General features: G+C 39.3%; 1 protein-coding gene across 2 annotated transcripts in view; it reads left to right on the top strand.

Moving 5' to 3' along the window:
* Positions 1 to 1,107: 1,107 nt before the first annotated feature.
* LOC136676922 (kinase suppressor of Ras 2-like) overlaps positions 1,108 to 24,412 on the top strand; it is a 125,442-nt gene continuing 102,137 nt past the window's right edge. For both annotated transcript variants that reach the window (XM_066654221.1, XM_066654220.1), the window contains exons 1-3: positions 1,108 to 1,851; positions 13,259 to 13,399; positions 17,444 to 17,594. In XM_066654221.1, coding sequence (XP_066510318.1) covers positions 1,654 to 1,851; positions 13,259 to 13,399; positions 17,444 to 17,594 — 490 coding nt within the window. In that variant the 5' untranslated portion in view covers positions 1,108 to 1,653. The remainder of the gene's footprint in view (positions 1,852 to 13,258; positions 13,400 to 17,443; positions 17,595 to 24,412) is intronic.

The raw sequence follows: 24,412 nt of genomic DNA, 5'->3' as shown, positions 1-24,412 counted from the left end.
TGCTTTACAGTGCACGTATTTTAGAAAAAGTTACAGTTAGCATCAGCTTACAGTTCTCTGTCCTTGGTGCCAAATACTGGCTAGTGTAAAACCCCTCAGCACTGCTGCAGAGCAGTGAAACCATATTCTCTGGAGTGACGAAGATTCAACTGCCACATTTAGTAGGAGTGACTTTGTGATCCCACAGTAATCATTAAACACCTGTACTTGACCTGCCTAAGGTTCTCATGGCTAAACACCATCAAATTCTCACAAAAATATTTGAAATGTTGGACTGTTGCATACCGTCTGTCTTCCATGACTGTGTGGAATTATGAAATTCCAGTGTTTAAAGGATTTTGCAATCAAAGCACAATGTGAAGATTACAACACACATGAAAAGGCAATAGAAGCATCTGGAACAACCATTACTTTTCAGTCTTTTTTTTATGTGTGTATATGTATGTGTGTGTTATGTAAGATGGTTTTTACAGTAAAAGGCAGTTTTACAATTCATTGTGTGTCTTGGTACCCCAGCAATAGATTGTTCAATTTTTACAACAATCTGCAGTAAACAGTTATAAATATAAATTTGTGAAATATATATATATATATTCTGATTTTCTAATTTATACAAGAAAAATATTACACTGTAAAATGGGTCATGATCAACAGGGAGATGTGGCCAGAATCCTATGGCATACTGATGTGTGGTGAAAAAATTAAAGTCCCAAAAGAATAATCAGGAATAAAAACCTCAAATAATGTTAAGGAGCTTGGAAACCCTCGGCATACATGCTGCCAATTTGGCATGATTTGAAAACCCCTTATATATTCCTTATCGTCACATTAGGCCCAAAGATAAAAAAAATGTACATGCCATTGAATCAGTTCTACGTTGAAATGAATCACTGAATCGGACCCTTTTTGAAGAATCGGTTCATGTAATCACTCTATTATTTGAGTTCGCGTTGCGTTTCAGCCTGATCTCGCGAGAGTTCTCTCTCTCTCTCTCTCTCTCTCTCTCTCTCTCTCTGGGTGAGAGGAGTGACGGCGGAGGCTGAGGGGTTGGTGGGGGGGGCAACATCAACATGAACATGTCGCTGTATTGGGGGATAGCAGGGACCTGCCGCCGTCAGCTTTAGAGCCGAAGCCCATCTCTGACCCGCGATGCACCTGCCGCCCGCGCGCGCCGAGAGCCCGTGATTTCATGGGGTTTGGATATTTCCCCTGTTTTTCTTGTTTTATCCTTTTCATTTGCTGTTGTGTGTGTGTGTGATTGTGTGTGTGTGTGTGTGTGTGTGTGTGCGCGCGCGCGCGCGTGTGTGTACGTGTGTGTGTGTGTGTGTGTGTGTGTGTGAGTGATCGGCGGAGTGCGGCCCTGATGCTCTGAGCGCCGCCGCAATGCAATGCAACGCCCGGGACGCAGCGCCATCGCCTTTACGCACGAAGAGTCTCTCTCGGAGAAAGCGCTGTTAAATGGAGCGGGCGCTCGGACGCGGTTTGAGCCTCTTCGCCTGCTGTTTTTAATGTTTCTAGCTCGGACTGAGAGAGACAGCAGACGTCAAACCACATCCATCTCCCTCACCACCATCACTGTCACCATCACTGACAACAACCACCACCACCAACACAACAACAACAAACAAAAACAACACCACCACCGCGCGCCAAATGATGGACGAGGAGACGATTACCAAGAGCGAGGAGCAGCATCAGCAGCAGCAGCATCCTCTGAGCGCGCAGAAGGCGCTGCAGCAGTGCGAGCTCGTGCAGAACATGATCGACATCAGCATCTCCAGCCTCGAGGGCTTGAGGACCAAATGTGCCACATCCAACGACTTGACTCAGAAAGAGATCCGGACGCTGGAGGTACAGCCTTTCTGTTACCTTCTTGTCTTTTCTGTCCACCCCCTCCTTTCCCAATGCATTACGTTAAGGTTCCTGGCTTCAGACCCGCTTCTGCGCACCTTTATTTCTGTACGGTCTTGTTCCTGTGCGTGTGTTTATCATGTTGTTTGGAGCATGATCAGAGAGGTAGGCTCATAAAAAGCAAGGGGCTGCAGTGAGGCTGAGAGCTTGCGCATTCTGCAGGTGGTGGTGGTGGTTGAGTATTTGTGGAGGGAGCGAGTTGGTAAAGGGGGGAGGGGGTCAGTTACTGACAAAGCCCTTTTGAGAGTTTCTCAATTATGTAATTCAATATTAAGTTGCCTGATACCTATGTGTAACTTAAAAGCTTATTTGTAGCCCCCTCCACCATATGCATGGAAGTTGTTCTGCTTTATCCTCATTTCTAGAACTATGCTAAAAGACAGTTTCTTCAATGATCAACACAGCACAAGCATCATGTTTATAGCCTGTTATCACAGGCCACAGGGCCTTAGATTTATACACACTCACACAGTGTTTAGACCTATACACACTCACACAGGGCCTTAGGACTACCAATCAGGGTCTTGGATTTATAAACACTAATACAGAGCCTAGGCCCGCACATACTCACACAGGGGCTTAGACCTATACATACTCACACAGGGGCTTAGACCTATACATACTCACACAGGTGCTTAGACCTATACATACTCACACAGGGGCTTAGACATATACATACTCACATTGGGGCTTAGACCTATACATACTCACATTGGGGCTTAGACATATACATACTCACATTGGGGCTTAGACCTATACATACTCACATTGGGGCTTAGACCTATACATACTCACATTGGGGCTTAGACCTATACATACTTACATTGGGGCTTAGACCTATACATACTTACACAGGGGCTTAGACATATACATAATTACACAGGGGCTTGGACCTATACATACTCACATTGGGGCTTAGACCTATACATACTCACATTGGGGCTTAGACATATACATACTCACATTGGGGCTTAGACCTATACATACTCACATTGGGGCTTAGACCTATACATACTTACATTGGGGCTTAGACCTATACATACTTACACAGGGGCTTAGACATATACATACTCACACACACGCTTAGACCTATACACACTCACACAGGGGTTTGGACCTATATGTACTTACACAGGGGCTTAGACCTATACACACTCACACAGGGGTTTGGACCTATACATACTCACATAGGGGTTTAGACCTATACATACTCACACAGGGGCTTAGACCTATACATAACTACAAAGGGGTTTGGACCTATACATACTCACACAGGGGCGTAGACCTATACATACTCACACAGGGGCTTAGACCTATACATACTCACACAGGGGCTTAGACCTATACATAGTCACACAGGGGCTTAGACCTATACATACTTACACAGGGGCTTAGACCTATACATACTCACACAGGGGCTTAGACCTATACATAGTCACATAGGGGCTTAGACCTATACATACTTACACAGGGGCTTAGACCTATACATAGTCACACAGGGGCTTAGACCTATACATACTCACACAGGGGCTTAGACCTATACATAACTACAAAGGGGTTTGGACCTATACATACTCACACAGGGGCTTAGACCTATACATACTCACACAGGGGCTTAGACCTATACATAGTCACACAGGGGCTTAGACCTATACATACTTACACAGGGGCTTAGACCTATACATAGTCACACAGGGGCTTAGACCTATACATACTCACGATGGAGCTTAGACCTATACATACTTACACAGGGGCTTAGACCTATACATACACACACAGGGGTTTGGACCTATACATACTCACATTGGGGCTTAGACCTATACATACTCACACAGGGGCTTAGACCTATACATACTTACACAGGGGCTTAGACATATACATACTCACATAGTGACTTAGACCTATACATAGTCACACAGGGGCTTAGACCTATACATACTCGCATAGGGGCTTAGACCTATACATACTCACACAGGGGCTTAGACCTATACATAGTCACACAGGGGCTTAGACCTATACATACTCACACAGGGGCTTAGACCTATACATAACTACAAAGGGGTTTGGACCTATACATACTCACACAGGGGCTTAGACCTATACATAGTCACACAGGGGCTTAGACCTATACATACTTACACAGGGGCTTAGACCTATACATAGTCACACAGGGGCTTAGACCTATACATACTCACGATGGAGCTTAGACCTATACATACTTACACAGGGCCTTAGACCTATACATACACACACAGGGGTTTGGACCTATACATACTCACACAGGGGCTTAGACCTATACATACTTACACAGGGGCTTAGACCTATACATACTCACATAGTGACTTAGACCTATACATAGTCACACAGGGGCTTAGACCTATACATACTTAGACAGGGGCTTAGACCTATACATACTCACACAGAGGCTTAGACCTATACATACTTACACAGGGGCTTAGACCTATACATACTCACACAGGGGCTTAGACCTATACATACTTACACAGGGGCTTAGACCTATACATACTCACACAGGGGCTTAGACCTATACATACTTACACAGGGGCTTAGACCTATACATAGTCACACAGGGGCTTAGACCTATACATACTCACGATGGAGCTTAGACCTATACATACTTACACAGGGCCTTAGACCTATACATACACACACAGGGGTTTGGACCTATACATACTCACACAGGGGCTTAGACCTATACATACTTACACAGGGGCTTAGACCTATACATACTCACATAGTGACTTAGACCTATACATAGTCACACAGGGGCTTAGACCTATACATACTTAGACAGGGGCTTAGACCTATACATACTCACACAGGGGCTTAGACCTATACATACTTACACAGGGGCTTAGACCTATACATACTCACACAGGGGCTTAGACCTATACATACTCACACAGGGGCTTAGAGCTATACATAGTCACACAGGGGCTTAGACCTATACATACTCACATTGGAGCTTAGACCTACACATACTCACATAGTGACTTAGACATATACATAGTCACACAGGGGCTTAGACCTATACATACTCACATTGGAGCTTAGACCTATACATACTCACACAGGGGCTTAGACTTATATGTACTTACACAGGGGCTTAGACCTATACATACACACACAGGGGTTTGGACCTATACATACTCACAAAGGGGCTTAGACCTATACATATTCACACAGGGGCTTAGACCTATACATATTCACACAGAGGCTTAGACCTATACATACTCACATAGGGCTTAGACCTATACATACTCACATAGGGGCTTAGACCTATACATAGTCACACAGGGGCTTAGACCTGTACATAGTCACACAGGGGTTTAGACATATACATACTCACATAGGGGCTTAGACCTATAAATACCTACAAAGGGGCTTAGACCTATACATAGTCACACAGGGGCTTAGACCTATACATACTCACATAGGGGCTTAGACTTATACATACTCACATAGGGGCTTAGACCTATACATACGCACACAGGGGCTTAGACCTATACATACTCACACAGGGGTTTAGACCTATACATACGCACACAGGGGTTTAGACCTATACATACGCACACAGGGGCTTAGACCTATACATACGCACACAGGGGTTTAGACCTATACATACGCACACAGGGGTTTAGACCTATACATACTTACATAGGGGCTTAGACCTATACATAGTCACACAGGGGTTTAGACCTATACATACTTACATAGGGGCTTAGACCTATACATACTTACACAGGGGTTTGGACCTATACACACTCACACAGGGGTTTAGGGCCCCTATACACATTCATACAGGGTCTTAGACTTATGCAGCCACACATGGTCTTAGATCTGCACATATTTACACTAGGCTTTGGAACTATACCCATGCAGTGCTTTTAAACAATACATAAACACAAGGCCTGAACACAGTTAAACTGTCCTTAGACCTATACACACTCACACACAGGACTTGAATCAGCACGCCCTTAGACCTATACACACTCATGCACAGCCTTGAATCAGAACACATTCACACACAGGACTTTAAACCATTACACAGTAAAACTCCTAGACATGTACACAGTCAAACAGGGCCTTAGAGCCTCTCATACTCACACAAGGGCTTAGAGCTGCACACAGTTAAACAGGGTCATACATCAGTCCACACTCACACAGGATCTTAAATCTACACACATTCACACAGGGCCTTGGACCTATGCAGACTCACACAGGGCCTGACATCTAAACACACTCATACAGGGCCTTAGACACAGACACACACTCACACCCACACACACAGCCTCATATCTGCACAAAATAACTCGGGGCCTTAGATATGCACAAACACACAGACTGCATACACTCACACAGAGCCTCAGAACTGTACACACACTCACAAAGCTTCATAACTGTACACGCTCACACAGAGCCTCAGAACTGTACACACTCACATAGGGCCTCAAACTAATACACACAGATCCAGATCTGCACACACTCACAAATGCATGACCCTTCACTTCAGTCTCACTCTGTGTGACTTCTGCAGTGTTTATGCTTGCAAAAGGAAGGTAGCTTTTCAACGATTAGCACCTCAAACTAAATTAGACACAGTAAAGAAAGACAACACCTAGCCTTGATGAAACATGGAAGTAACCTGTTGTGAGGCCTCTTTGTGGTAATAAGACTTTTTGCCCTCCTCTTAAGAGAAAAATTCATATAAAGCTGCTAGCATGCTATGAGTGTGTTACATTTTGTATAAAATGCTTTCAGGGGACTTGGAACTTGACTAATTTAGGAGCAGTCATATTGTGTTTGACACTAGAGTTATTTTTTAGTTAATGGCATAAACAAACAAACAAACAAACAAACAAAAAATAAATAAAGAAGGAAATAAAAATGTATACCATGTTTTGTTACGTAGCATTATAATATTTGTTCCTTTCCCACACTTAAAATACCTGCAAGAATTCCCTGCATATGTCTTTTTCCTTTTTGAATCAATTAATTGAACGAAGAAGCTAAGATTATTCAGTATCAAACTCCCACTATTTCATACTAAGTGATTGGGGCTATCATGGTACCTGCAGGGTTCAGCAATACATTAAAAATACACCTCATACTTTTAAATAAAGTTCCTTAATAGTTATTTGCTTGGAATAACTATTAAATTGCAAATGTTGTAGGAGAAATAAATAAATTATGTAACGGTTCTTTAACAGGGTTCACTCATCTACTGGATATCCATCTGTTCACCAAACAGTCCAGATGTTTTGCTTTATTTTATGTTTGGCAGTCATTGAGTGACTCAGAACCATAACCACAAAATCACTAGTTTAAAACCATTTATAAAAAGCCAAAGATCCACCTATAATAGTCAAGATATTTTGTCAGCCTTTACTGAAAAAATGTACTTATATTATTATTATTATACATCCAGAAACACAAGGCAGCAATTTCAAACCTCTCATGAAGCATCTTAAAAGTGCATCAAATATTTATCCATGCTTTTTTCATTTTATTTATTCCAAATATTTTAATGTGAGTTTCCTGAAATTAAAATGGAAAAAGTTTTGATAAAACTTTGTATTGATTTTAGAAAACTCCTTATAGCAATACAGTTATTCTCAATTAGTCACATGATGTTTGTTAGTGATTTTTTCCCCCACAAAAACAAGCTCTACCACAGTTAGCCACAAATGGTTCTAGTATAATCTAATGTTAATTTACAGTTTATTCTACATTAATGCATGAGCTGTACGATGTTGATATTTGAATGGAAATTTTAAATCACAAACGCATAGCCTCATACATTTGTGGACACTTAAGGTGGAGTTTGTGCTGGTTTTGAAAACGGAAGAACATGAGATGAACAGGGCAGGGTTGTTTTTGAAGGTTTGCAGTGTGGTTGCAAGGCACCCTGGTGTGAAACAGCTGAAAGTGTCAGTTAGCGATGATGGCTTCTTTATAAACATGAGAAAACTTTTGGAAGTGATTCACAGTAAATTGTGATTGTGTTAGCAAAAGCAAGCTACATAAAATTGCTGCTCTATTACAGTTTCACTGATCTTGTTAGCTCTTTAACCAACTGCTCAGTCAACTAATACAGGGGGAGAGAGAAAAACGTAGCTGTCCATCTGGTTATTTTAATTCAGAGCTGATTAATGAATAACACTAAATCAATGAAAAACTTTGTTAGCTATATTTTAGGCTACCTCTCTTATAGGGTGGAGAAAAATAAAATTTAATAGAAATATACACCAAATATAGAAAAATATAGAATATAATTCTATATTGACATATAGAAAACTAAAAATTGAAATATACATCAAGTCCCTGTGTTTATGGTTTGTTAAAACTTAAAATAAAATAATAATAACAAAATAATTTTTGGGGACATTTTATCAGAGATACTTTGGTGCTTTTCCACTGCATGGCACCAGCTCGGCTCTTCTTGACTTGGCATGGCTTGGCTGGTTGCATTTCCACTAGTATAGCTGCCCCACAAAATGTAGCCAATGACGTCTCAAAAATGGGAATAACGTGCTGTGAAAGCCACATCAACATGGTGGTAATGTTAGCTGTTTACTCATCATGTATTCGCATGTTGTTTTTGTGTTTTTTGGACTGAACACAGCTCTGTGACCCAGTTCTCACAGATCGGCAGAGTTTTCTTTGTTGCATGTCGGTCACTGGGAACGTTTGAACTTCTTCAAACTCCACGGCATAATTTTAAGAGCTGCTGTTGTGAGTCAGATAAAAACAAATGTGATTGCTACTGTAGCTTGGAGATTTTATAAGCGTGCTGAAGATCATTTCACTGTCTAAACAAGTCTCTCTGGCCAGTCAGAGCTCTGTAAGGTTTATATGTCACATTAATTACCTACTTGGCTTGCTTCCTACCAGGTGCAAACATGGACTAAATAAGTACCAGGTTGCAGGGATTAGGTACCAAATTTGCCTAATGGAAAAGCAAAAGAGCAGAGTCGAGTCAAGTAGAGTCCATGCAGTGGAAAAGCGCTGGACTGAGGTTTTGGGAGTGCACTTCCCCTGCTAGAAATACTTCAGGATCTTCACCTCTCCTTTTTTAAACTGTTCTCTTTATGTTAATAACCTTAAACCTAGTATAAGCAGGGCCATCTTTATTGTAAACTTGTGCTGATGCGTAATTGTGAATTCTCCAAACAGTCTGTGATACTATTGGATGTTAAGAACATTTGCATTGAAATCTGTTTACTCTGAGACATGTAAACACAGGAGACAGTTCACTGATAGAAAATAAATGGGAGAGATTGTAACTCTTAAACAAACACTATAATTTTTTATGTGATTTTGGTTATATTTTAACCCTGACTGCAAATATGCATTTGAAACTTTACTGTGGCTTTTAGTTTTGAATTTATAGGTCTTCTCCCTTTCAAAGTATTATATTAGTATTATATGAGTGGACATGGATTTGGTGGAATGCTGGAGTTATAAAGATGGCCTCTCGCCTCTAAGGGTTTAATATTTTCCCATAGTTCAGAGTTTGTCACTACTTTCAGACAGTGACCTGAGATTCATGTGCAGTTGCTCCAGAGCTTTGGTAATGAGTCATGTACAGTGGGGGGTGGTAGGAACCTGGGGCCAAATTCACAAAATCTTTTCTTATGAAGGAGCTTAAGATAAACAACTTCATACGAATGTTCGTAAATGCAGTTTACACATGCTTAAAAAAGAATTGGACAAAAAGAGTCAAGCTGCACATTCAAAAAATTTAAGGAAACAAGAACTAGACCGGTGGGTGGAAGACATAGCCAACAGAAAATATCACAGACTATTAAGTTTTCCCTTTTTCTCCATATGTAGAAAAAGAACTATAGTAATTCACCTATTTAAACTGATCATTTTAGAGACCTACCTGGATTATACTCCTTTCTAAGACAAGTGTGAGGCTTTGTTAAGGATATATATTTTTAAAGACTATTAATTGTTCTTATAATTTTTTAAAGAATGTTTTGAAGAAAAAACGTTTATCTTCAGTTTGAAGTTAAAAAATAACTCAAACATTTATGAAGCATTTCTCTCTTGGGACACTTTTGTGAATTGAGCCCCAGATGTCCTGACAAGTTTATACTTGACAAGTTTATGTATTAGAACCGTACACCAGCTTTTGTTTAGCTGCACATCCCTTTCTGCATCTAAACTGCAGTGACATCACTGGCTTGGGAAAACTTGTCCAATTTAGAATATTTATGTATTGTGCAACATGCAGTGCTCCAGTTCAGAGGAATCCTGAAAAATTTATCAAGACAATGGGACAGTTAAGTACATAGGAACACTCAGAAAAACAACAGGACATTATTTAGAAAAAGTAGTGAACCGAGGCTACTTTGATATAGCATTTATTAAAATACCAACATAAATATCATGTGCCAACTAATAATATCAATTTAATTATTATACAGTGCCTCAAATCTAAAATCTTATCATTTTTAAAGGCTAGATAAGTAAGTAAAGCAAGTAAAAAGATTTATTTATACAGCACTTTTCACAGACACAAGCCACAAAGTGTTTTACACACACACACACACACACACACACACACACACACACACACACACACACACACATACACTAAAAGAACAAAAGGCAAGAAAAATGACCTTGTCCATTATCCAAATGCCTGCTCAAAAAGGTAGGTCTTTAGTTGTTTTTTAAAAGAGTCAATTTAAAAGAGTCAACCGATATGTTAAAAAAGGGGCAATGTGGGCACAGCTTAGGAGCAATGATCTCCATGAGTCTTCAAGCGAGAACATGAAGCAGACAGTACATTTTAATTTCTTGACCTAAGAGAACATGCTGATATGTATGGGTTAAGTTGATCAACCACATACATAGGAGCCTGTAATGTACTCAGCTGGAAGCCAGTGTAAAGATACTAATGGAAGGCCGTCTATTTGACTTAGTAAGTAATCTCACTGTTGCATTCTGAATCGCCTGCAATTGCTCACGAGCAGACATACTAAGTGAAGAGAAAAGACCCCCAATCAATCCAAGTAGGCTCCAGATGCACCGTGACCCTGAACTGGAAAAGTGGTTACAGACAATGAATGAATGAATGTTTAATTGTTTGTGAACTGATGATACTAAATGTTAGTTTTGCAGAGGGATTTCTTGCCCATTTTGACTTACAGTACAGTTCTGTGTCTATGAAGATACTTTGTTTTAACGCATACAGAATGATGGCTGGCATTATCTTGCTGAAATAACCATGGACTTTCCAGGAAAAATATAATATGTCTAAAATATATGTCTCTCTAAAAACATAGTGTTTGCCTCCACATCAGTGGAAACTTTTCACATATACAAGTCACTCATGTCTTGGTCACTGGTGCACCCCACACCATAATAGATGTTGCGTTTGCCACCTATTGGTGGATGGAATCTATAGTCATTGGCACAGAAAACACAATATTTATTTTTCACGAAAACAAGCTGAAACATGGACCTGAAACATCTGACCACAGCACATGTTGTTAATGTTGTCCAGAGAACTTGGTAGGGGTTCAGCATAGAATTGATGTATGATTTTTTTCTTGCTTAACAGAGTTACAGTTTTTGTATATTTATTAGTTAAATTAAGGTTCTAGAGAATTAGAAAAATCACACATTTTTTCATTGCATTTCCAGCTTCTTTTGGAAGTTTGTTATTTGCAAAAGAGATGAAGAAAATTGCAGTTGCACGTGGGCTTTATTAATTTAGTAAATATCTTTTATAAATTACAGACTCACCTTCTTCATCCCTTGATTGGATTTTTTTTACAGGTTTTGTATTGTAACCACAATTATTTTTGGGTTTTGGTAAAGTGGTTGATTCCAGAATGTTATAATGCATTAATTCATTCTTTCATTGTCTGTAACCGCTTATCCAGTTCAGGGTGGGTCCAGAGCCTATCCATAATCACTGGGAGCATGGCACAGGGTGACACACACTTTTGAGTCACCAAACCACCTACGAACGTGTGTTTCTGGACTGTGGGAGGAAGCTGGAGCGCCTGGAGGAAACCAGGGGAGAACACACCAAACTCATCACAGACAGTCACCCGGAGCGGGACTTGAACCTACAACCTCCAGGTCCCTGGAGCTGTGTGACTGCGACACTAGCTGCTGCGCCTCCATGCTTTCCGTTATAATGAATTTATAGTTTTTATTGCCAGACCTATAGTTCATTGTGTGATTTATACACACATTTGCTGGATACTGTGAAATGGTGTGTTTCTTCTTGTATGTTAATGTTGTAACACACTGCATGAATATTCAAAATGATTGATGACTACAATTATGGAGAAAATTTTGGTGGAAAACCTGTTAAACAACGTAATGCAAATAAAATCTTGTAATTTTACAGTACAGCATGAATACTGTAAATAAGCACATTTAAATGGCTATCAATATGTTTCTGTTGGTAAACTTTAAAACTGTATATGCATTACATATTTTCAAAGTTACTTCATAATTCAGTTACTCAAATGACATTTGATGTCATTCAGACTACTTTAATATGAAAAGGGTTTAGTACAAGAAGTAACTGACTCACATTTGTATACTGTGTTGCTGGATGGTTTACACAATGACCAAAATGAACATGCATGTGTCTTCTGAGTTGTTTCATGTAAGGTCTGTTTTGCTTTACAGTGTCTGGCATGAATTTCTCTGTAATAAATACATTAGAAAATATTTGTTTAAGGTGGGATGGTGGCACAGTGCTTCTGTCACACATTCTCTAGAGTCCTGGGGTTGTGGGTTCAGCCTCCGCCTCAGGTCAATGTCTGTGAGGAGTTTGATATGCTCTACCTGTGTCTGCATGGGTTTCCTCCTGGTGCTAAGGTTTCCTCGCACAAAGCCAAAACCATATGTTGGTAGGGGGATTGGATATTCTGAACTGGATAAGCAGTTACAGATAATGAATGAATGAATAATGTGTGAGGCCTCAGGCAGTGTATTCATTACCAGTTCTTGAAGATTTTGTGATATATAAGGGAAACCTTAAAAATGACATATGCCTCTTTTTACACAAGTAAACAGTCCTGTAGTCTTGATGAAATGTCTGTGACATGCTTTGGTCTAAATACCACAAGGATCAAACACCACAGTACTGTTTGCCTGTTCAGAACATCTGGTTTCAGCATGTGTTCCTCTAAATGAGAATGAGTGCTCCGTTCAGCATGAGAATCCGGCAGTGAGGAGCAAGGAGCAGAAGCTATGTACAATGTACACTGAAATTTTCCTCATAATGATTCTTCTTCTCTCTCTCTCTCTCGCTCTCTCTCTCTCTCTTTCTCTCTCTCTCTCTCAGGGTAAGCTGGTGAAGTATTTTAGCCGGCAGCTCTCCTATAAGAATAAAGTGCCCTTACAGGAGCGGAATGTGGAGCTGGACAGATTTCCTCGCCTCACACACTGGCTCCGGATCGTCAACATGAGGAAGGAGGTGACCGAGGTACAGGAGAGAGAGAGAGAGAGAGAGAGAGAGAGAGAGAGAGAGAGAGAGAGAGAGAGAGAGAGAGAGAGATTACTGCAACTATACCCATTAAATCTATGGTTAACAAACAACATGAATCTGTCAGGAAACTTAAGTCTGTTTGTTTTACTGATAGCCTCTCAAGACATTTCAGACATATGATGGTAAACGTGTTGTGTGAATTTTGAGAGTAGTCTCACAGATTCTGTGCTTTGGTTAACCACTGCTTAATTACTATTACTTTCACACTTAAGTCTCCAGCGATAATTAAAGCATGGTGTACAAACAAACATTCACTAGTTTTCACATGTAACCCTTTGAATGAAGCTGTGAAATTCAGTGGAAAGTGTGTATTCTAATCTCAGTGTATTATTTGTGTTTGGAAGCTGAAGATGAGATATTTGAATGACTGATTAATATGATGAAATATTATCACTGTGTTCACAGTCTTGTATTATTCTGGCTGGATGTTGCAGTTTGTTGAGTGTAAATAGGGTATGTACTGAGTCACACTGTTCATAATTCAGTTTAAACCATAGTGTCTCAAATCAGTAGTGTTTTAATGAGGCAAAAATTGGTTTCAAATAAGTGCAGTATATAGAAATTAAATTTTTCAGTTTAATCATTCACTGTTATAAAAGATCCCAGTACTTGTAACTGAAGTTGTAACAACAAGGAGTCTTTCAGTGATTAATAGACAGACCACAGAATATCAAAAGACAAACAAGGAAGCACAGTAGTACAGCGGGCGCAGTGCTTATGTAGCTTTGTTTGTAGCATCAGTGAAAGTGGGCTGTCTCTGTTGGTATACAGGGCTAAGTAGCAGCGCGACATCAAATGTAGCAGACAGGGCACAGGGCCTGCAGCTGGAGTAGGCTCGCTGAGTCAGTATGCAATGCAGACAGCAGCTGAGAGAGCAAGAAGCCAGCCAGTGAGCAGGGTTGATCCGCAGTTCTGAAATCACAGGCCAATAGTTGACACACACAACAGTTAGCAACAATAAGTATTGGCAGTTGAATGGAAACGAGGGCCAAGCAGTGGTGGTGAAAGCAAGTTTCCTTAGGCAGCAAAATGTTCATACCATAATCTTGGCATGTTGTGTTTGTGTGGATTAGGATATCGTGTAATATAATTTAACCCTAGACTTTATTTATCTGTAAGGCTAGAGGTACTTAAATGGAACGTCTACAATTGTGGGCAATCACAGTTCTCTCTGGTTGTTTTACATTCCAAAGCTAAGAATTTTTTAAGGTGGAATGGTATGTTTAAGGGGGAAAACCGACAGTTATTTGTACCTTGATGAATTTTAATTTGTCTGTAAGTTTTCATTCAATGCTTGAATTACCATGGAAACTCACTTGTAACTCAAGTTGTGTAGTTTTGTAGTACTTTCAGTAACATAGTTATCCGTCTCCCGAATTTGGAAACATTTCCACCTTAAGTGATCTGAAACAGCAAAATTAAGTCTATATTACCGACCTATGGAGCAGTCATGAGCAATATCCTCATCTCAGTCGTTTTTCAACGTTTGTAGCTTTCTCTGTTATCTAATAATACTCCAGATGCCTCTGACATGAGTAGAGAGAAAGAGAGATTGCATACCAAACCGAGCCAGTTTCTACTTATTTACAGTCACTGGGGCTTTGTAAACACGAAAACAGAAAGGAGAGCTAGTAAATGGCGAATTTTATAAAAAGTGTTTTTTGATTACAATCGTGAACTACGCCTTTAAGGGGTACTATTCAAATTACAAATTTCACATGATTTATTATAAGATTAGTGTTATTAAAACTGTTTGGTGTAACAGTTCTAACACTGTCTGTCTGTTTTGATGCAAGCTCATGAAAATGATGATTTTTATTTTTGCAACTATCCAGATACTACTTCTAATAAGCAAGTCATCCATTGCTGACACAGGTTCAAACACAGCTTATATATTCTTCACAGAAAGCATAGAAAAATGAATGAGGTCATCATGCCCAATGCAAACATGTTCAGCAGAGTATAAAGTTGTTACTGTAGCAAAGAGGGGGCAAAGTAGCCTTGATTTACATGGTTACCAGCCCACAGGCTTGGATGAATGTGATACCAGAGGCAAAAAATACAAATGCAGCACTTCCAACAAACTATAAAACAGAACAAAGTGTGCAGTAACAAAAAAAGAAAATGATATCTCATGGTTATTTCTCTCAGGGTCATTTCTGACAGTCGGGGCAGACTCACGTGACCGTCTGGGTGGAGCTTTACAGGTTTATGGCACTGTATTTGATAAGCTCCACCCAATGTGTGTTAACCAATCACATTTAGCCCCATCTGTTTACTATGTTTGGTAGTTTCTGATTATTGTCAGAAATGAACAGAATGCTATAATGTTATATATTATACACACACGCACGATCATGTGAAAGAATTAGGACATCCCATAATAACCTTTGTTTTTGGATCACATTTAAACATACGTTTATATTTTTTATACCCTATTATTTAGTAATACCTCTAGTATACGCTCTAATTTAGCTGCACAAACAAGGCCTCCTGATTACAAACATTTGTGTCAAATCTTATGGACATTGAATATTAGAATTATTTGGAATACACATGCAGCTATTGACCATATGGCTGAAGAGGAGGTTAGTGATGATGGATGAAATCCATTCAACATCAGACTTTTTCCTAGATTGCTTTCCAAAAACTGTTCTGGAAGGACTTCAGACGTTTCTCCTGGAGAAAGCTTTCTTTAAAGGTGAAAAGTCTGCATTTAGAAGTCGGCAAGCTGACCCCGTCTTTGATCCTTGGAGGCTTACGCTGAATTGGAAACCTATATTTGGTATTGAAATGACTGCAGACTTTATTTTTAGAATGGAACAGCCGTAGCATAACAGCTATAGCAGGTTTCCATTTTCTTGAAAGTGGTGTTTTATAAAAGCTGTTTGCTGGTCAAAGGCCTATCATACGACTCTTTGTGTACAGTAGGTCAGAACAATTTTCAGAGACTATTTACCACTTATGCCAATAAACCACTTGCCTTTAACTGACAGACGAGTGGCTTATGATAATCCAGTGTCTTTCAGAATGACTGGATTGACTATTCTGAGTAATAACTTTATACACACTGAATCAAAGACAGACACCAGCTCCCCCTAGAAACATTAACACTAGATATTGAAAAATTGCTGTGAGGAAATTTGACTGTATTCGGCCACAAATACAATAGTGAGGTCAGGTACTGATTGATGAAAAAGGTTTATGTAAAATGTTTAGTGATGTCAGTCATTGAAAGGATTATTTTTTTAATAAATCACTGTATGCATTTTAATTAACTTTCTTTTTTCTCATGCAGCTCTTAAAATTTTGTTAATGGTTTTAATAAAATAATCAAATGGATTTTATCAAATCTGACAAACATTTATCACTTATTTTTTACTTATTTTACTTGCATTTTTCAATTCTAATGTTAATTCAGATGCAGTTATAGATCATTTTAGTTATTTTCACCCTTTAAAATGAGCCGTGAAAATATTTTACATGTGGAGCTCTCCATGGTGCTCAAACCCCCTTGTGGTGATGAGATGTAGCTGCATTTTCTTGTTCTGATCAAGATTAGAGAATGAAAATGAGTTTCTAATGGATTGTGTTACACAAAGTATTTATTTTTTTCAAAAGATTCAAAATTTGAATGCTTGTTTATCTTGATTATGCTTTGTGTATTTGATCACATTAGTGAATCATTAGGTCGCACTACTACACTTACTAAAATCAGAGCTTCACATAAAAATGGAAGGCCCTTTTCAAGCTTTAAATGTCTGCACTTAATCTAGAACACTCAAAAACATCAGTGAAACTATTAATTTAGCACTAACATGCTATTAGGATCCCAGTAGGTCTGCAGAGATTATTATCATAATAGAAATTGCTTTTCCCTTTTTTGACATGTGTGAGCTCTTCTGAAGGTTTCGTTCTTATTGATATATTTCACTTATATGCCTTAGAGGATCTCATTTTCTCTGTGTTTGTGTGCTGTAGGAGATTTCTCCAGGTGAGCTCACCCTGGAGGCACTGTTGGAAATGTCTGATGAGGAGGTGTGTGAAACGCTGCAGAAGTTTGGGGCCAGTGAGGAAGAGTGTGCTCGGCTCAATGCCTCTCTCACCTGCCTACGTTCTGCCCACAAATCAGGTAAGTTCCCACACAGAGATACACTCAGTGTTAGAATTGTGTAGATAAACAATTGTATACAAAATAGTGGGATTTCGTATGCTTCAAATAAAGTCTAACTGTCTTTTCAAAATCTTTTAGCATTATATTACATTTTAAGGCCATTGGAAAACCCTGACCTATTTAATATATAATTTCTTAAAACTGAGGCACTATACATGTTGTAATCTTTTTCATTCTCTTGAAAATGTACAATTTATGTTACATAAAATGTATGTTTTATGTAAATATTATATATATGTAACTTTACAGGAAAAGAACTAATCCTTCTTAATCTTCAGTAGGGAATGAATTTAAAAAAAGTATTCTACTGAAGTACACTCCCTCTGAAGATTAAGGTTTTGAATTTTTTTTTGGGGTGAAAATTGAAAATGTTTTTGGAACAATATATATATATATATATCATCCAAAAAAATAGAATTTCAATTTATACCCAAGAAAAAAATATTCAAAGACTTCTCAAATTAGCATTTTTGAGCTATAACCCTGTCATTTACATATTTTTAAAAATATTTTGATGTACAAAAATGAGCTGAAAAAAAAAAAAACTAAACAAAAAACAAATGCTCAATAAAATGTCTATTATCACTCAATAATATCACTATCTGATGTGTTGAGAAATGTTTTCAGTGGGAACCTGTCTTCAGCATTTAACTTTTCAAAAACACATTTTGGAGCTTTCTTTGAGGAATGAATCTAATCCTGTCACTGATAATGCCATCTAAACTATTTTGTAAATAATCAGTTCTAACAGTAAAATTCTAAAGCTAAAACTGGTCGTGTGCTACAAACAAAGCACCTCACAACACATTCACAGAAGGTGAGCAGGAGTTTCTGTATCCTGTTAATGTTCATATTCATATGGTGCATGATGTTCCATATTTGTACTGATTGGTTAGTAGTTTTATTGTTTTATTTTGAAAGTAGTAGGAACTTTTGTTTTCTTCTGAAACTGTAGAAAGTTAGTTTATCTTAGTCTGAATAGATTTCCCAGAATGCTAGTCTTAAAATTATTATAATGATAATGCTTACAAACAAAACAACAGCAAGAAAACAAAAAAAAAGTAAAGTTTCAAGTCTCTGTGTGTGTGTGTGTGTGTGTGTGTGTGTGTGTGTGTGTGTCTGCACGTGTACATGTGTGTAAGTTACCAGTAGAGGGCAGACCACCATGATGTTCAACCATTGCTTTTCACCAGCTTTAGAAAATGTTCTGTAGGATCTATAAAATATACAGATAATTTAAAATACCAAATAATGTCAAGTCAATTCAAGACAAGGCAAGTTTATTTATAGAGCACCTTTCATACAGAAGCAATTCAAAGTGCTTTACAGGAAAAAACAAACAAACAAACAGTTAAAAGCCAGAATAAAATCATGAAAGTCCAATAAAACAATTACATAAAAAGAGTAAAATGATTAAAACAGTTTAAAATGATACAATAAAAGAAAATAAATAAAATGCTGTTACAGAAATAAAAGTGCAGAGTATTTTAAACTGAGCTGTAAGCTGCTCAAACAGGAAAGTTTTAAGTCTAGATTTAAAAGTGTCTAAAGTCGGGGCTCTTCTAATATCCTCAGTCAGCTGGTTCCATTTAAAAGCGGCATAGGAGCTAAACGCTGCCTCTCCATGTTTAGTTTTGATAAAATTATAAAACATACTTATAAAAGAAATATAAGAAATAAAAAAAATCTAACAATAAAATGCTGTGGAAAGATACTGAGGGCAAGACAACGTAAACCAAGGAAGAACAAATGGCTGAAATAATTTAAAAAGACTCGAAAATAATTAGGTTTTCAAATTGGACTTAAATTCAATATTGTATGGGATTGCTTTATGAAAATGGGAAACTGTTATTTTACAAAGAAAGACATAACTTTTAGGCATTCTACTGCTAAGCAATTCCTACATTTTTCTTAATTACTTAATGAACACTTTAAGTCCAAAGGATGTACTGTGGACACTCATGTAGTACTGCTGAACTCAGCTACTAGCTAGGTAACACAGGTGACTGTCTGTGAGGAGTTTGGTGTGTTCTCCCTGTGTCTGCGTGGGTTTCCTCTGGGTGCTCAGGTTTACTCCCAGGGTCCAAAAACACACGCTGGTAGGTGGATTGGCGACTCAAAAGTGTCCGTAGTTGTGAGTGTGTGAGTGAATGTGTGAATGTGTGTGCTGCCTTGTGAAGGACTGGCGCCCCCTCCAGGGTGTATTCCCGCCTTGTGCCCAATGATTCTGGGTAGGCTCTGGACCCACTGTGACCCTGAACTAGATAAGCGGTTACAGATAATGAATGAATGCATGTTGAAAGAGTGGATGTCAATATTTAGTTTACTACATCATTTGAACACAGCGATTGTCCTTCACATTGTGTAAACATTTCACAGTGAATAAACCAATAGAAAGTTTTTTACATTTACTTTTATGTTAAGCAGGTTTCCCCCTGCTCCTGACAAAGTTGTTATTTTGGAGATGTGTTTTTCATTGGAAAGTAACAATACGTGTATGATAGAGAAGCTGTTCACATGCTTATCTTTTAACTACTATGGCTACTAAAATGTACCACGGACAAACCAGTTCACTCCTCATCTCACAAGGAGAATCTAAGCTGCAAATTCAGTCTGCCCAAAACCAATAACGTTACATATATCAGCTTACTGGAGATTAACCCCACCCACTAATGCTGAGGTGTATATGTACACACACGAGCAGTAATTACAGACCTACCACAATGCAATGCATTATTTTGTCCAAATGTTTGTAGACATCCTTTTATAGTTTGTGATATTAGCTACAATAGTGTATATTAGGGACTTATATAACACCCCCACCACACACACACACATACACACACTGTGTTTACGTGGAAAAGTATTCCCTACAGTGAAGGAATATCATGGTGTCTATGATCCAAACATAATCATCCAGTATGAGTACATGTTCAATATATGACAAAAATGAACCACACACTCAGGTGCACCCATTGTTATACAGTCCTTGACCTAATCTCACACACACAGTTGTTGTAGAGTCTATAGACAAGAAATGAATGGAAAACTCAGCCAAACATTAGCCAAATGTCACCATGCAGTGCCAAGAAATGTACAAACCCCTGGCACCGGGCTGTCGAATAATTCTCTGGAGTGATGAATTTAGAACTGACCATCCACCATCAGTACCTGACCTCACTATCAAGTTCATACAGAAATGCTCCACCACCAAGTATAAAGTCTAAAATCTGCAGGCTGAAATGCGGGGTATTTCTTGCAGTAGAGTGGTTCATCCAGAAGAGGGCAGTGCAGCATTATGCAATGAAACTTGGTTTGCTTTGGGGAGAGGATGGGACTTCTCTTTTCTAATGATTTTACACCTAGCTTACTGCTCACAGACTGTTCATACAGAACCGATGAATGTATTTAACACATTTGAACTTAGTTTAGAGCAGTGGTATGTGTGCTTTACAAGCACAGTTGATGATCATTAGATATCAGAATATTCACTGGTTTTGTGGCCCAGGGAGTTAATTTAATTCATAAAATCTAACAGGGTTTTGGCGGGTGACTTATTGTCCCACATTACATGGGGCATTCCCATATACCAAATATCTTCCCCACGTCTCTCACAAACTAGCATGCTATATCCAAGAACAAGGGAAGGTATAATAAAAAATGTGGAGAACATCCATCCATCCATTATCTGTAACCGCTTATCCAATTTAGGGTCGCGGGGGGTCCAGAGCCTACCTGGAATCATTGGGCGCAAGGCGGGAATACACCCTGGAGGGGACGCCAGTCCTTCACAGGGCAACACAGACATACACACATTCACTCACACACTCATACCTACGGACACTTTCGAGTCGCCAATCCACCTGCAACGTGTGTTTTTGGACTGTGGGAGGAAACCGGAGCACCCGGAGGAAACCCACGCGGACATGGGGAGAACACACCAACTCCTCACAGACAGTCACCCGGAGCGGGAATCGAACCCACAACCTCCAGGCCCCTGGAGCTGTGTGACTGCGACACTACCTGCTGCACCACCGTGCCGCCCCAATGTGGAGAACAATGGAGGTAAAAGAAAGGTACAGAAAATATGATACAGTGAATAAGCATTGACTGGTGGGAAGCACTGAATAGCACACTGAATAGTGTGTGTGTGTGTTAGTGAGTGAGTAATTGGATGTGTGAACTAATGTGTGAGTGAGTGAACAAGTCCTCTTTCCTGTGAGTTGGGTAGGATGACCAGATCTGAGATGGTGGAAAAGAGGACACGTCGGGGTGGGGGGGTCCTTTACACATTTACACCTTTATTTGCTACACAAAACATGGGAATTTCTTTTTTAATTCATCCGAGAGGTTACATCTACCTTTCGGCATAGCTGCTCGAGATGAGGGTAGGTACATGAGCTTTGCCTGACGTAAACAAGGACTATTGAAGTGCAGACTGACCAATTAAATGTTTACAGAGAAGGTTAATGACCAATAACGGTAGCTCTACAGTCAGACCGTCCAAGCAGAAGATTTTAGGCTACTTCACCACGCCCCCTTCTCACTCAAGCGAACCAATCGGAGTAGGGGAGGGCGGGACTAGTTTGTGAACGAAACGCTTCTCGAAGTTCTATGTAAGCTCTAGAAAAACAAAATGCCGGACGGTTGTGAAATTCCGCCCGGACATTTTTTTAAGTCTAAAAAAGAGGACATGTCCGGCTAAAAGAGGACGTCTGGTAACTCTAGAGTTGGGAGCCAGTAGAAAACCAACATGTGCTGGTAATGACTACTGGGTGTAGAGATAGGTATCACCATAACTAGGCTACAAATTATTGTTTTCAAATACAGCATTTGGTACATGTTTTTCTCTGGAATCTTGATTGTGAATGTGGTAGGGGATAGCGTTTACCTGAGCAGGGAATTCAACTTTAACCTTCGTAGAAGTCAGTGGTGTTACTACAAAACAGATCGCGCAAGAGTTTCTTAGTGTTATGCACTTATTTGCCAAAAGAGGGCAGTAAAGCCTTTTCCATTTTGTCATCCAGACGCATTGTGGAGGAAAGGCAGAAAGCAGCTGTCACACTGTGGAGCAGCAGGGTGGTACAGGAGCAGTGATAATAATATTTTTCTTCTGACTTGTAGCTGCAGCTCGGTTATTCTGCCTGTGTTGCGCTCTCCTGGTGATGAGTGACAGGCCCGGCTGTCTGTTTGCACTGATGCTGATGATGTCAATGTGGCTGCGGATATTTTTAGCTCCTAATCAGTGTCTCAGTGTCATCCAGGTTTTAGTTTATGTGTCAATCCAGATGTGACATGGCTCTCTTGCCCTTCATGGATCCTCCGTAGCATTTAATCGAAAGCTTTTGTCTCAGTAAAGAGATCTTCTGCTTCATTTTGACTGAAAGCTGTAATTACAGAACCCTCTCTGCAGTGTACCTGCTGTTTTCTGAAGGCTTGCTGACCGTCAGGGTGTGGGTGGACCACACAGGTGTGGAATTCTGCAGTCACCTCTTCTTATATTGTTTCTATGGCTTCTGTAGGACCCTTTTCACTGTTCTTTACAGGAGCCTGCCTTCACCCCTGTAATAAAAAAAAACTCCATAGATGTTGTTCATTTTTAATAAAAAAATACACGGTGTATAAATATAACAGCATCATGCCTCAAATGTCAAGAGAACATACACACAAAGATAGAGTGAGAGAGTGTATGTGAGAGAGAGAGAGAGCGGGAGAGAGAGAGAGAAAATGGTAAATAATACCCATTTAAAGTAAGAACACAACTGAATGCTATGGGTCTGAAAGAACGCAAAGATGGCAGGAAACCCTTACTGATAAAGCTACAAGGAAATACATATTTATAATTTATACACATTTAAAATCAGTATTACTGGGATTATGTAAATCCAGAAACACATCCAAATTCTAAGACTGAATGGGAATTTGTGGAAACCTATCCTTTCTGATGTCTTTGAAAAACCGAATGTGAGTGTGCTAAAAACATATTGAACGGCAGCAACAGCAAAGAGTGTACACTCACAATACTGAAAAATCTGACACTGTATTTGGAAGTTCTGGCACTTGTGTAATTTAATGTAAACATGCATTCTTTGCAGACACCAATGAAGAAATATGTTATACTTTATAATGTCTTGATTAGAAATAAAAGAAATGAAAATAATTAAAAATAAATAAGCATGGTTTTAAAAGCATGCCTGGGGTACAGTGATTTTGCTGCCTGTATATTATTTCTGAAACTGATGTATGTTCCTGCATCAAATGCATGTTCATTTGAGAGAATTTCACAGTTTGTGGGAGGGTCCTGCAGAAAGTGAATGAAGCTGTGGAACGTGGGAGACTTACTTGAAAGACATTCCTAATGATTTAGTAAAGTTGGAAAACAAACTTTGCCTTTGTGTCTTGAAGGCATGCTCTTGAGAGACGTTTTAATGATGGCAGCAGGCACAGGAGCTAGACTGATAAACAGACTTTGAGCACCTGCTGAAATAATGTTTACCATCAAAATACCGCTGTTTAAACTCTCCGGGTCAGATCTTTGTGCAAGAAAAGATGCAGCGCAGAAGTAGACTCAAAGCCCTGTGGAATATTTTGATGGGAAAGAACTTTACGTAAGCAATAGATCAGTCAGGGTGTGTGTTACAGTGAATAACATCAGCGATTACTGTGATAGTCGCAGGTATGAGCAGAGGGTGAGTGCTGTAGATTTTCACAGCCCTGATGTTATTTATGGAAATGCACAATCTCAAGTGCTCTTTTGCTTTTATGAAACATTTCTG

This window comes from Hoplias malabaricus, chromosome X2, assembly GCF_029633855.1.
Source record: "Hoplias malabaricus isolate fHopMal1 chromosome X2, fHopMal1.hap1, whole genome shotgun sequence".
NCBI lineage: Eukaryota > Metazoa > Chordata > Actinopteri > Characiformes > Erythrinidae > Hoplias > Hoplias malabaricus.
Note: the sequence above shows the minus strand (reverse complement) of the source record. Positions and strands in the feature narration are given on the sequence as shown.